General features: G+C 38.0%; 1 protein-coding gene across 8 annotated transcripts in view; it reads right to left on the bottom strand.

Annotated features, from left to right (window-relative positions):
- Window positions 1-4008: 4008 nt before the first annotated feature.
- The window catches only part of ROBO1 (roundabout guidance receptor 1), a 701856-nt gene continuing 690761 nt past the window's right edge, over window positions 4009-15103 (bottom strand). For all 8 annotated transcript variants that reach the window (XM_032096989.1, XM_032097028.1, XM_032097020.1 and 5 more), the window contains 3 exons: window positions 7753-8061; window positions 6328-6527; window positions 4009-5728 (listed from right to left, as the gene is read on the bottom strand). In XM_032096989.1, the coding sequence (XP_031952880.1) occupies window positions 5714-5728; window positions 6328-6527; window positions 7753-8061 (524 nt within the window). In that variant the 3' untranslated portion in view covers window positions 4009-5713. The remainder of the gene's footprint in view (window positions 5729-6327; window positions 6528-7752; window positions 8062-15103) is intronic.

Genomic DNA, 15103 nt, shown 5'->3' with positions numbered 1-15103 from the left:
CTGCACTGCTCTGTACTCAGCTCAGTAGAACGCAATTTCTCGTACAAACATCATTTTCAGGGATATAATGAAATCTTTGATATTACGACAATTAACATAGCAGAAATAAAGGTTTTTGGCCATTATTTTCATGCTATCCGAATGCTTTAGAAATATCCTATTAGCTACCATTTGCTGAAAAAAGGGGTGGAGGGTTTTTCTTTTAATTTTTTTTATTTATTTTGCTTTTGTCCTTCTATGGATCAAAGCCCCTAAGGGCTCCTTTCCTGTTATCCCTTGCTGCTGACTTTGAACCACATCTGTGCTTTAAAACTGGTGGGAAGCCACAGAATAAAAGTCAATACTAAGTAGTTTTATTCTACATTTCCTGATGTTGCTTTTGCTAAAAATATCTTAGGCTTAAAAAAAAAAATCAATAAACACCATTTTTATCCTCATGGCTTTGATTGTCATGCTCCAAGAAAAATCTGAAAAGCAATTGGCTCCACTTTATGCCAGAGACTAGAACTGAGTAGGTCCCATCCTCTTCATCTCATGTGACAAACTGAAAACCATGGTGAATTAAAACCTCACTGTTTCTTCTAGTAGCTTAAAATGAGGCCATTTGGTGCATATTTAGCAAGGACTCTGAAAAAAATAAGCATGAAGCAAGGATTTCACTCTTCTTCCAGTGCTCATTGCACTGTGATGGCTATTCTTTGCCATTCTGTAAGAAGGTAATTCACTTCCAGAACAGTTCAATTCAACAGTACTTTGGCCATTAGTCTCAATGACATCTGAGTTCTTCGGTGCCTCAATTTTTTTTTCTCTTTATGTCCCTTGATTCATCTTCTCCAGCCTGCCTTCCTGCTTTTTAGCTTTCATAGAGACTGGATTCCAGTTTCATCAATTCCTCTTCCTTTTCTGAATAGGATGGAATTTTTTCACATCCTCAATATGGACAGCAAATGTAAAAGGATCCTCATTTCCATGGTGTCATCTCAAAATCTTTGAATGTTTCTGTGATCCAAAATTCAGTGGCTTGATAAAAAGAAAGGAGCAGTTTAAAAAAATAATAACCTTAATCTTCAAATGTTTCACTGCCACAGACAGCACTGACTTTTATGAAGAACATATTTATAGGCAACAGGAAAATCATCATAGACAAGGAAAAAAAAAAAACTAAAGGAAATCAAATCTGCGTAAACAGTTCACACTGAGATCCAAGTTGTTGCCAAGTTTAAAGATTCATTGTGTGACCTAAATTCTCAACTTTTCAGTCAGCCCAATACAAAACGAAGCTGTTGAAGGGCATGTCCAGTGAGGATGATGTCCATGGCAATACTGGGAGTTACTCACGTGTGGGCAAATCTCAAACACCCATAAACAAGTTTGCCTTTCATCTGAGTGTTTGGAAGACTCTCAGTTCCCAATCTTAATCTCAGCAAATAAAAAACTCCATACACATAAAAATCTGCATTTGCAAACATCAGTATCTCCCTGTGTACACACTAAACATATTATAATATACATAAGCAGTAGGACTTCCATTTGCTAAGAATTTTCATCTGTAACATAAGCAAAAACACTGTATAAAATAATTTTCTCCACTTGAAAGTAGATGCTTTAGTTAATTTGTAAACCTCGCAGAGGGGATATAGCATTTTTAATTTTTAATAGGTAGTTCTCTTGCTGACAGAAAATCTTTTAGGAGCTACGAATACAGAGGTGGGATGTTAGCTTTCAAAAACCATATTGCAGAACAGATGCTATGTTCGGCAGACCCTCCAGTTTTCCCATGGAAGCTCTTTCTTCATTAAGTTTTGAGGGAAGATAATAGATTAAAGAAAAATAAAGTAGTTAAAAACAAAACATTGTGTAAAATTTACATGCTAACTAAAGCTATAAATTAACCAGGTTGTTATTTTAACAAATAGCTGGTTCTGGAATACAAGAAGTGAGGTGGTATATACTTCAAATATATTTACAAGAATTGAAGCAAATTACATTGCTTAGGTTTCATGATCAGTTGCAGCTAACCTACTCCTCCTGTACAATTTTTGCAAATACAGATCTAGGGCATATTTGCATTATCTTAAAATAAAAGCACTTTGTCATTTATACATCAGAATAATTACTCATTGGAAAATAAACTCACTGGATAAAAAAATGATAAATACATGCAAGGCATTTGATACAATTTTATGAATGTTATTTTAGACCTCTTTCATAGTATAATAGTATTATTTTACTCCAAGTAAAGTCCAATTTAACAGGAACTCATACAGGATTTCAAAGGAAAAACTACAAGAAAAATAAAACGTCTACAACCATGATATTAACTCAGCACACAGAAGCTATGGATTTTCCACTAGAATACTTGCTTTTTCAGGTATAGAGCATAATCAAAACCTCTGAACACTACTTTGGTTGTGTTGGCTTTCCAATCACTTCATAATTCTTTGGGAAATGTAGCTATGTGCAAATGACCTCATTTTACTGTACCTCAATGGCAAAGACTAAACCAGGTGTGTCTCAATATTGACTAGCAGGAGTCATAATTTCAAGATCAAGCTTGTAAATATTTTCCTTAATGACATTGGTTTTGGAAAGACCAGAGTGCACCGAGAACCCAGTGTGGGTGCAAGAACCCTTGACAACTCTGTGACACACTGTTCAAGACACTGCCAGCTACAAGTGAATGCAATCAAAAAACAACCCAAAAAACCTCTTAGGGAACACCCACCAACAAATTTATAACAACTTCATATAAAACCTCATAGGGCAACATTTCCCACTTACTGCTGGCTGAGGTCAGAACTTCCAGTGAAACTACGCAGACGGACATGGATATGGCTGGGGATCCAGCATGGGATTTCCATTTTGTCACCGTGCCAGCAGAGAGTGAAGTGAGTACTTGTTATTTCAGTCATGCAGCACCAGGGTTTCTGGTCAGATACACCTTAGAGAGGTCTGCACAGGTCCCAGTATTGAGATGCAACAGAACACCTTTGGCAGCAAGTTAAGGTTTTGTGCCAAGGGGCTGACACACTCAGGGACACTTCTTCGAGCTCCACCTTGCCCCCTTCACCCTGCTGTGAGAATGGCTCACCTCAAACCAAAAGGCTGTTTCTGGTGCCAGGAAAGACATTCAGCTGTGCCCATGAAACCCACCTCTCCTGCCTCCTCCAAAGGAAAGGTGCAGGCAGGCCACATAGGTATCTCCTATCTGTGGGCTCCAGCCTGGATAATGTGGGCTCTAACACATGCTGCTCTGAGGTACGAGGACTGAAGACATCCGAAAAAAGTCAACACAGAAAGGTTACACATTTAACAATTCTACCTAATCTTCCTATGTGCTTCAAAGCTGCAGTTATGAAAAAACCTGTACCTGAGGCTCGTGCCTGGTAAGGCTCTAGCAGTGTTCTGTGGCTAGACAGCAGAGAAGTGTGTCAGTCAAAATCAGCAATTTTTACCTGGGGAGATGGGTAGAGGATAAGGAAAGGGTCATCAGTATGCAGGCTTATGAAAACAGAAGAGTGGAAAAGGGGCCATCACCTCCTTCACCATGATCCACAGCAGGGCTCTGCCAGCCACAGAATGGCTACAGCACAGGCCAGCAGGCAGGTCAGGAAACTTGGGATTTGTGCAGGTCCCAACAAACATATGACTTGTACCATTCATTCTCTTCAGTTACTTGGAACTTACTCCCTTTGCAGACAACGTGTCTCACCCCTGAGGTGAACACTTTTGTTGGTACAGATTTTCTTCATCAGCTCTCTCTGGAAATTGGCAGGCTGAGAGAAGTTTTCATTATCACAGTTCATGAAGTACCCAGAAATCAGATCTTTAAGGCAATCAATTGTAATTATGCAAAATCTTAGGCTGCATCCAGCTCTCCCACCTTGCTCATGCTACTGTAGCTGCATGATTACAGTGGAACAGATCCTGGCTCTTGCCAATAGAAACAAGATTAGAGTTGCCCCCAAAATTATGCTTCAGGGAACACAAGAAATTACGCAGGAAAGATAATGTATTTGAGAACATTTTTAATAAATAATGTGACAAAAATTACTTTTCTGATTATTGGATCCTCAGTATGCAAAATTATGGCTAAAATATGAGGTTTCTTACATGAACATAATGAAAACATTAATCACATGGATTTTTCCTTTAGTACTGCACACCCTTTCTATGGAACCTTTCTTTAAAAATTAGCTAAATGAAAAATTTCAGTCCTCGGTAAACACCAAAACACTTTTTTTTCTTTTTTTTTTCTTTTTTTTTTTTTTTCATTGGGGCTAGTCCTGATAGCTGTCAATAAACAAACACACATTTTTCCATTAGCACCAATGACAAAGAAATTTTATAATTACAAAAAAGATCAGAAAAATCTACAGACAGAGGACATCATTTGGCAAATTCAATGCAACTAATGCCTCTATTTCAGCTTTAATGATAATCCAATGTTGAGAGAGGACACAGAAAAATTGGTAATTTTCTGTAAGTCCAGGAAAAGTGAGAAGTGTTTTGATTATGGCCCACATTTACGTTTGTTACTTTACCATCTGTCATCATTCAAATATTCAAAATACAAACATAGAGCATTAACAAAAAGATGAAAAATATCCCAAAACAAATGCTTAACATTTTCAATAAGACAAAAAAAAAGATTAATAGTTACAATGGTTTACAAACAAAGTTTAGTGATTGTGCTTTTAAAACCAAAAAAAAAAAAAAGATAAGCAGTGCATTACAAAAAAATTCATTGCCAAGATCAAACAAAACTTCTTTAAGTGGCACTTCTTCTTTAAGGTGAATTGACACAAGTAGAGGTCTGAGATTTGGGCCAGTAACAGTTGATGATATTACCTAATCATTATTAAAAATGTCCATTGGTTTTCTTTTCATAAGCATTGTTGAGGCTGAAAATTAGAAAAAAGTTTCAGATAAACTTGCTCATGCTATGATTAGGCAAATAGCAATCACACTGGCTTACCTCCTACCTATCCCAAAGGACATTTTTAATAAGAATGTATTTAATGATGAAAATGGAAAGACAAATCAAAGTACCACAGGGGTTTAAAATGAGTACATATTTACAATAAGAGCCACCTTGTCCCAAATTAATTTTACTTTCATTTGTCAAACTGTATCATCTGCAAAAGGTTAGCAAGAGACTGGCAGAAAACAAGACACACAGTCTGTATTAAAACTGCAAGATACCATTTGCACTGGCTGCAGACTACAGTGAAACCCCGAGAACCACAGAATGTTCTGCAGCTCGTTCACTCTGGGGACCTCTCTGATCGCTGCCGTGTCACTTGCGCTGTTACCGACTGGCTCACTGGTGAGCAGGCAGTGCACTGAGCACCGCCTCGCTGGGGAGAAACCTTGGAGTGCCAGGCCCTGGCATTCCCTTCTGTTCTAATCCTGAAGCAGCAGCTGGCCCAAGCACCTCGAAGAGCAGCTTCCCTGCCTGCTCGGGCAGCAAAGGTGATGCGCTCATGGTTACGGAATAGGCGAGGGCCCTTCCTAGTGAGGAGGGTTTACAAAGAAAGAATAAAACAAAAACTAGCATTCTGATGGCATGAGGAAAAAGGAAAAATTGTACACTCTGATTGCACTGAACATTATTTCTGGCGTCAAACATCATCAGACTTGAGGCATCTTAAGTGATTTATTTTTTTTCTGATTAGATTTTAAAAGCCTGTTACAGTACATGTTGTTGTCTTCAGCTTTCTGTTTCCTGTATTAAAAAAAAGAGGACAAAAATTACTACATGTTAAACTTTATTATTTAAAATTTGGTTTACATACTTCTTAGAGATTTGCTACCTTTAAATGATAATTACTAATTTTAATTATGCACAGCAGTGTGACTGTATGTTGGCCACCCTATCTACAACCAGTATTTAAATTGAATCAATATCATCAGGCAGAAAAAGAAAAAAGTTCATGTCTCAATATCTAATAAAATCTACAATGATAAACTGTCAAAAGATGTGAAAAGCAATGTCATGGTATTCTTAGATGCTCTAGTTCTATATTTTCAGTTTTGAAAGAATCTGGGTAATGTGCTCTTCAAAATACTGTATTTCTGCAAGTTCTGTTCCATAAATTTTAGCGTGGTGACAATTACATTATACTATGTATTACTTGGTTTTTATGGTTTTGGCACATTCTTGAAGTTTATTTACTTGGATTGGGCACAACATTAATGGACAGCTAAATGCACTTATTTTCCTGAACAGAAATATTTCTGCTTCTAAAGTGTTTTTTCCTGGCATCTGTCTAAAAACAAAACCAGCCTTATTGTAGTCATCTTCAGTATTAAAACTGCAGTTACCTCCATCTCTTCTTCTTCTTCCTCTTCTCCTTGTTCATAGGCTCCCAGTACTTGCATTTCTGCAACATTCCTTCGGGCTAGATTTGCTTGATCCCTCTGTCTGCCTCCTGACCCTCTCGATGACATGGAGCTGGAGGAGCTGGGATCTCTCGGATTATTTGATGTTGGAAACGTTGGTCTAGAATATGGCAGGATGTCCTCTGTATAATTAAATGCACACATTGTTATGTTTACAAGCCCAGAGATAGTGAACCTAAAATTTCTGCATGCAGCTGATTTACTTTTTATGATTCTCAGGCGGTTGGAAGTGATGCCTGACAAGAACATGAAATATGCTGCTTCCATAACAGCATTACAGAAGCTTTCTCAAGGAAATTTATAGTCTTTACATGGTAACGTTCACCACAGAAAAACTAATTCATGATTAGTGTCCATTTCATTTCAATTTAGGATCCCTGGTCTGTGTTCTACAGGAAAATGAAAAGAACCCCACTCCCTGCAGTATATATTCAATGTGACAGAGTAAGAGGAAATGAGAATACACATATGATACAAGGAACTCAATCCACCTAAATACTGGACCCTGCATTTCTCAGGCTGAATTTGAGACACAATTAGTCACCATGCTTTAAAATTTCACCACCATCCTCTGTGGTAGCATTCTAATAACTTTTCTCTGTAGCAACCCACTGTAATCAAACTTCTATTCATGCACCCATTTAACCAACTTACTACCCAAATTCCCCTGATATTATCCCTAAATACCTGTAGGTAGAAAGGACCAGTCATTTGTATCAATCTGTGCTCTTAGTGAACACTTGGCACGTTCCATTAATGAGTAAACTTACCACTTTCCATATATAAGAGATTACTTTGCTCAGGGCTGGCTCGTATAATGCCATGCCAGTTAGTATTTATAATTAATCCACAACTACTAGGGCTTTCTTACTTTTGAAACAGGACCAGGCATCATTCTGGCCCTTTTGTCCTCTACAAATTGGCAAAATGGGCTAAGTGCTAATCCTTTTGTAGAAAAGTTAAGTTTCTTTCTTACAGATCTACGGTCTGACTTCACTCAGTTCCCTTATAAAGCAGATCATAATGAGAAACATTAAATATAACTAGACTACAAATGTGTGGTAGGAGCAGGGACACTGATCCTTACAACTCTTAAGGAATATTTCTTTCTGCTTTCCCCAGCATTAGCTTTAATACATGATGGGTCTGAGGGCAGCAAGATAGAAAAAGAATGTTTTGTAAGCTTGTAATGAGCTTGTATTTCTGTTCTCCCCCAACAAGAACCTGCCGTGTGACCCACATTAACTCTAGTGGCAATTCAGCAGCTCTAACTTCTCTTCAGCAGCCTGCCAAGTTCCCAGTGACCAACACCCAGCACCCCAGATAACCCCGAGCGGGCAGAATGACCTTGAAGAAGATGAGTTTTTGCTGGTGTGCCGTCTCGTTTTGGTGCTTTGCTTGCTCGCAGTTTGCCGTCGCCGGGCTGCTCCTGGGCTTCCCTGCGCTCCCCCGAGTGCGTGCGCCCGTCGGGATGCTGCCTGCCCTCCGCCCCGTCCCTCCCCTTGTAGCTCGCTCCTTTCCTCTCGGCCGACCTGTCTGTCCTCGCGTCCATGGCAGCGAGCTTGGGCAGCACGACCGGCCGCACCTCCAGCTGCGCCTTGGACTGGGCCGTCGGGGATTTTATGGCTGGAGGTGGCACAGGAGGAGGTGGCAAGTCTAGGAAGGTGAGAGAGAAGAGTCATTGCGGTGACATCACGCACCAGTGAAATGAAGAAATAATATTTAACTTGAACTGAAGAAACAGATGCTCTTGGTTATTTTCAGCCCTCCCTCTGCCCTTCTCTCTCCACCCCAAAAAGTATTATGCTACTGTTAAAACTGCTGATGGGTATTTTTTCAAAAGCTTGAGCTTTAAAAACACAAAGGAAGACCTCTAACTGCCTTTTCAAATCACAATATTTTCTTAAAAACCATTACTAAAAACTGCAATAAACTTTAGGCACTTGGATATTAACACCAGTTATGGGTATCAACAAAGAGTTAAGGATAATAACATATCCTTCCTGATATTTATCATATTTTGCTAAGTCCATTCAAGAATACAGCAGCTTGTGCTGCAGGTGCTCAAGGTCTTCAGTGTAGTGAGCATTAAAGCAAACAGGCTGGGATGTAAGAATGTGTATCAGATGCATTGCTGACATATGCAAGGATAAACTATATGTGGTATTGCACTCTTCTTTTAAAACAATAGGTTAAACTAACACACATATCCTTGGTGTCTGAGGGTATGTCATGACATACTAAAGAAAAAACCACAGTCAGTCAATGAAGTAATAAACTCTCAGAAAAAAACAAAAAAAGAAGAAAAGACACACAAAGACTTTGAATTTGGCTCTGTAAATTAGCACAACTTAAGGGGTTCTAAAATTCTGTATATTTTAAAATACTATTTATAAAACACACATATAATTTACTTAGTTATATTTTTCTATTCTTGCATTAGGACATAAAACTAGAATATGTAAAATGTTCATCAAGATACAACAGTGCTCTGTGGAATGTAAAATGTGAAGAAAAAAATATAGGAGCCAAGCAAGAAGTGGCAATACAAAAGCAGTTCACAATAAAGCTGTAGGCACAATTCACAGGGATATAAGAGAACAACAGGTTAAAAAAAGTGAGATGAGGTTAATATTCTCAACTGAAATTACTAGAAAAAAACCCTTCACTATTAAAAATTGTAACTTCAGCATTTTGTAATAGTGTGCATTTCTATTTCCACAAAAATCTGGAAGCAGCTGTGTTTTTCAAACACAATCACTATATATACAGTTAATTCTCAGTCTATTCAAGAGAATATTTCAACTGACATTTACATAAAATGGGTCAAAAATAAAGGTAACACTCCTGAGTAAGACAAAACAAGTCTCTAATATATACATATAAGTTCAGATATGGCACATGCCAGACATTTTTGAGAGGTTTTCCAGTGACACAAAGCATGAGTGACTTGAATCTGCCCTTTGGAAAGGTGAAGCAATGCAGAATTCCGTGCTCTGCAAGCTTACTAGGAACCATCAACCACGTTCACCTGGTGACATATCTTGGAATTATCCTTGACCTGTTTTAAACAAGACAGGAAATTTTATCAATTGGCTGGATTGGAATGATGAGGAAGAAAGATATCAAAAGGTATGGTTCATAAGGTTGGACATACTTCAGGGAAATGATATCCTGCTGCAGTAACTCCACTGTGTTGGTGGAAAAAAACCCAAAACAAACCAACCAAACAAAAAATCCCATCAGGGTAGTTTGTTTGTTGAACTTGAGCAGTTAGGGGAACATCAGTCTTGGAGAGCAGCTAAAGGTAAACAATTGAAATACTGAGACTTAATTTTAAGTATCTACTTAACACTCACTATTTGCAGATATATTTTAAGAAAAAGGACTGTCATTTTCAAAACCTAAGAAGGCATAATGTAAGCTTGGATAAACTAAGTGGCTGAATCAAAATGAAGGGGAGGTTTAGACTGGAAATGCTCTTTACCCAGAGAGTGGTTGGGCACTGGAACAGGCTCACAGGGAAGTGGTCACAGCACCAAGACTTACAACATACTTGTCAAGAAAGCACGGGATCAGTTATGTTGCATTCCTTTGTTATCTGTAACTGTTAAACATGGTTTAGAGAGGCAACCTCTGCTCAGTACACAGCCTCAGCAGTGAAAGTCTGTAATTCCAGCCATCAGAGTAGCACTCAGGCTACCTCTTCTAAAAATGGCCTGCGAGGTCCTGCCACCAAAGAGCAAACCAAACTACTTCTACTGGGCTGCCCAGCCCTGTAGATGCAAATTTGAATTTCTGGATCACAAAGACCCACAGCCAGATGATCTTAAGTGTCAGTATCTACTGCAAAAAGTGTTGGTCTGAAGAAGTATATAACCTCTTACAATTCAGCAACCACATGAAAATTCACGTGAAGTCTGCCTAAGGTCTCAGAGTTGTGTGTAGTATGCTCCTTGAAAGCCCAGTGCGTAAGACCATGTCAATCCAGACTAAAGCTTATTGAGCACAAGAACTGTTCTGCAAAAGCAAGGCTGGAGATGGACCTCATCTCTCACAGAACACTGATAGTGATTACAGAACTTGGACAAGGCTTAAAAGATAACACAAATTCTGAATTAGCCTGTGGAGATTCCAACAATACTTTCGTTCTTGAGGAAAATTTCCTTCTCACAGCATGTCTTCCCTCCGAAGAGGACACACTGATTTAGAAGTGGATGAAGATACTCAAACTCAGAAGTGTAGGCTTCTGGAACCACAGATGCTTTTCTTTAAACATACTCTTGTTGGATTTGTCCTTTTCTCAACCCTTTGGGGTGCATGTTGGGCACTAAAAACTACTGTCATGGTTTTAAACCCAGCTGGAGATGAATCTCCTCTCAGCTGCTCACTCGACCTCCCACCTCTCTTCTCCCACCCCAGTGGAATGGGGAGGAGAATCAAAGTAAAACTCGTATGTTGAGATAAGAATAGTTTAATAATTGAAAATAAAAGTAAAATAATATAATAATGGTAAACAATAATAATAATGATAATAATAAGGGAAAAAACAGGTGATACACAATGCAATTGCTCACCACCCACTGGTCACCCAATTGGTCACCACCCACTGACCAATGCCAGACCCCCTTCCTGAACCCAGATGGGCCCCTCTGGGTAAATCCCCAGTTTCTATACTGGACATGATGTTCTGTGGTGTGGAATATCCCTTGGGTCAGTTCGGGCCACCTGTCTGAGCTATGCTCCCTCCCAGTTTCTTCTGTGCACCTCCTCACCGGCAGAGCATGAGACAAGGAAAAAAAAAAAGGCTTTGACTTAGGATAAACACAGCTTGGCAAAAAACCATCATCACCACCATTCTCATTCTAAATCCAAAACAAAGCACCTTAACAGCTGCTGAGAAGAAATTAACTCTACCCCAGCAATGCAATATCATGTGTCTCAACATGCTCCACTAACTTTCTCTGTAATAAAGCACTGAATAGCCCTTCTCTTGAGCCTGCTGATGTAAAGGGAGCGTAGATATCCAACATCAGCCTTTTCAGCCACCCTAAGAGCCAGTGTCCAGCAGATGTGGCTTGGCGGTGCACTGGATAAATGAATACCAAAGGGAAGGAACATTCCTGTAGCCTATAAAATACAGCTTGGAACAAACTACTCTGTTCAAGAATCCTATCTGGCTACACAGGACAATGAACAAAGTGGTGTTGAATCTTGACTATGGAAAGGGAAGATGCATTGATATAAAAAGTTTCATAAACTGGCAGCAGCTCTATGGTACAGTAATAACTAAAGAAAATTGATATTCTCTTTCAAGAACATTTTTGCAACCTGCAGGGAAACTATAAAAATCTTCATTATAACACAGTACTTCTGACAGAGAAGAATCCTTTACAGAGGAAAAAAAAATCCCTTTCAGAGGTCAACACTATTACACCCCTGTGGTATTTATTTTAACAGCTCAGATCACAGAGAAAATCCAGATTCAATCTGCCTCCTCGAGTACAAACTGGCACACTTCTTATTAAAAGCAAAATGGAAGCTTCCATTGTAAGGAATAAAAAATAAATCACAAAGCAACATCAAACCAATACAAAGAACTCAGAAGTATTTGTTAAAGGTCAGCTGTGCTCACATGTTTCATTCATGTCTATGTATTGCTGTTACCCTGCTTCCCACGTAACTCAAACAATTAATGGATGCCATTTTGCAGCACAGCCTACAGCAGAAACCTTCCATGTGTGTCTTTTGAAAGGAGAGACCATAATTTTCTAAATGAGAACACATACAGGAACCACGGGATAAGCAAAACAGTATTGAGGAAAAATAATCTGCTAAATTAGTTTGATACTAAAGTGGAGAAGCCACAAATAAACACAAAAAAATTGTTAAGTAGTGACCAATGAGGGAATTAGGCTTCATAAGACAACTCTCTCTTTTAAACTCTATCAGCCCGCAGATTTTCAGAGTCACACCCTGAAGAAAACAGCAGCTACAGATTTGATGCAATACTGAAGACGATCCCTGGAAGTGTTCAAGGCCAGGCTGGATGGGGCTCTGAGCAACCTGGTCTAGTGGGAGCTGTCCCTGCCCATGGCAGGGGGGTTGGAAGCAGATAACCTTTGAGGTTCCTTCTAACCTAGGCCATTCTATCATTCTCTAAGATACAAAGTGACTTTTTTGCCTATTGCACATTCATGCCGGTGTGCAAAACTCAAGATTGTTCCTGACTTTAAAAAAACTTAGACAGCATTTAAGATTCCCAGACACGTCATAATCTGAGCTATTATTCATGTACTGAAGTTGTTTTCATGCTTTGTCTCTCAAGAAATATGGCTCACACTGTACAGAATAATTGGATGAACAAATCAATACAGCAAAACCCAAAGTGATGCATAAAAGCTGAGGGCTGTTGCTTTTTTTTTTTCTTTTAAGTACATTTGCATAATTATCAAAACAATTTTCACTCCAAAAAACCTCCCTCAAGTAACAAAATCAGTATTTACAAAATATCTCATAATGCACTCAGAAGTAAGGACTGAGAAGAGGGCAAGCATCTGAAAATTATTAAAATTCAATAACAAGCTGATTTTTAGCAGAGGTAAGAAATGCATTCCTCCTTATTTTCTACCTTGCTAAAATTTGCTTCATACAGAGTAGATTTTTTTGTACTGCACAGGCAGAGGGAGACAAAAGTACAAATGGTGTTGGCATGCATAAAGGCTTAACATTTCCAAGTGAATATTCGAGGAATATCTGGCAGATGTTCAATTGCCTTTTGTGAGAAATTCAGCTGCCCTCACATCATGTGATTGATAACACAGCTAAATAAATCAGTTACAGTCTCAGCCAGTTAGCTGAAAAACTGGTTAGTATTTTTTGTCACTCAGAGATTTAAAGAAGCATCAGGATTTAAAATCTCATGTGAACTGTGAATGGCATAACTTCTATTGAAAGACCTACTGAATCAGAACAATGGGAAAGTACTTTTATCCTTTTTATCTAAACACTTACAATTCTGAGGGCTTGTAACAACTGATAAATCAATTCAAGACAGTTCAGAAGAGACTCTCATATATATATATTTAGAAAAAACAAACGTATTTTTTAAAGTTTGGTTTTCTAAATTAAATATGTAAGTAGGTCAGACAAGGTTGAGAAGGAGGGTACATCTGCTAGTTGGTTCTTGTAATGCATTCTTAGTAAACTGTCTTAAAAGGCTAGATGAAGAGCAATTAAAAATGCATACATTTTAATCCTTACCACCTACTGAGCAAAGATTTTTAGCAACAAATATGAAGAACATTTCACTGCCTGGATGACTGTCAAGGAACAAAACAAGTGAGCTGAAATCCCATCCCACATGAAGGAGCAACTGACTTGAACCAGTGCTCACAGAAAATACATAATTTTTACTACTTGGACAATGCAGAGTAGATCATAGAGCACCCTCCTTTATTTAAAAATAGGTAGTAGTAGGTCTTTTATTGCTATGTTATTAAGAAACACACACCTTCAGAAAGACCAACCTCTTTCACAAATTTTTCTGTATGAAGAAAATAAAATAGAGAATTTTTTAAGACATATATATTGCTATTGATAATACTCCTAGCATTTTCAACCATTCATGAAAATCTTTAATTTATTTATATATCCTCCCTGTCAACTAATCGTTTAAATTCTTCATTACACCCGTATTTCATAGAAGCGTTAGCAAGTAATAATTCAGGTAATTTGGGAACAGTAGAAAATTCTTTATATACAATTCTTTAAAATTCCATTTTAAAGGCTGAGAAGGTAAAGAAGGAATGTATTTTTGTGTTTTTAGTATTTCTTGAATGCTTCTGCTTTTTTCCCCCTACTACTGCAAAAACATGCATGTTCACTCATTATGAGGAAAAAAAAGCAACTCTGTATGAGGCACTCCTTTATAAAAAAGATAAATAATAGTGTAACATCAATCCAGTATAAAAACCTAAGTATATCTCAGAAAGGTCAATTGTGCTGAAATGTTTCATTCATGCATCCATATGACTTTTCTCCACCTAAGGAAAACAATCAGTAGATGTTATTTTATAACTAATTCTGAAGGGTCACAATATTCTAGATGTGGCTATTAAAGTGAATGGTTAGAATCAACAGTAAGGTTCCAAATATGCTTATGCAAACAGACTGAGGGGGAAAAATAATAATTAAAAAGAAAAAATCTAAACCAAAAAAATCCTTCAACCTTTGAACTGATCTTATTAGATCTGCAGGAATTAAAGCCGTAATTTGCTATTCCCTGAATGACCACACTGTATTTCACTATAAAGAGGTTAGTGGAAATTCTTACCTAATTAGAAAATATGCTGAAGTAAGCAGGTGCTACATAACACAAAACAAATATTGATCATGATTGTCAAATCTATATTGCAATATCTAATAACAATGGCTCTATGATTTAGCTTTGTATAACTACTTTGACAAAAACCTGTCATCAAATACAGGTCCATCTCTCATTTATCCCTGTGTTAGAAGCAAATGGCCACATAAAACACCTTTATTTATTTATTTCTGATGTCCTAGCTATTGTGTTTGTATTGAGGCTTGATGCTTTGCCAATTACTCAGTTAAGAGCATTCTCTTCAAGAGAATAAAAGCTGATAAAATGTCAATAAAATCCTGTGAAACGCCATTACGAGAGTCTCATAAACGT

This window comes from Corvus moneduloides, chromosome 2 (genome assembly GCF_009650955.1).
Source record: "Corvus moneduloides isolate bCorMon1 chromosome 2, bCorMon1.pri, whole genome shotgun sequence".
Taxonomy (NCBI): domain Eukaryota; kingdom Metazoa; phylum Chordata; class Aves; order Passeriformes; family Corvidae; genus Corvus; species Corvus moneduloides.
The sequence above is the reverse complement of the archived record's forward strand: the minus strand, read 5'-3'. Positions and strand labels throughout refer to the sequence as shown.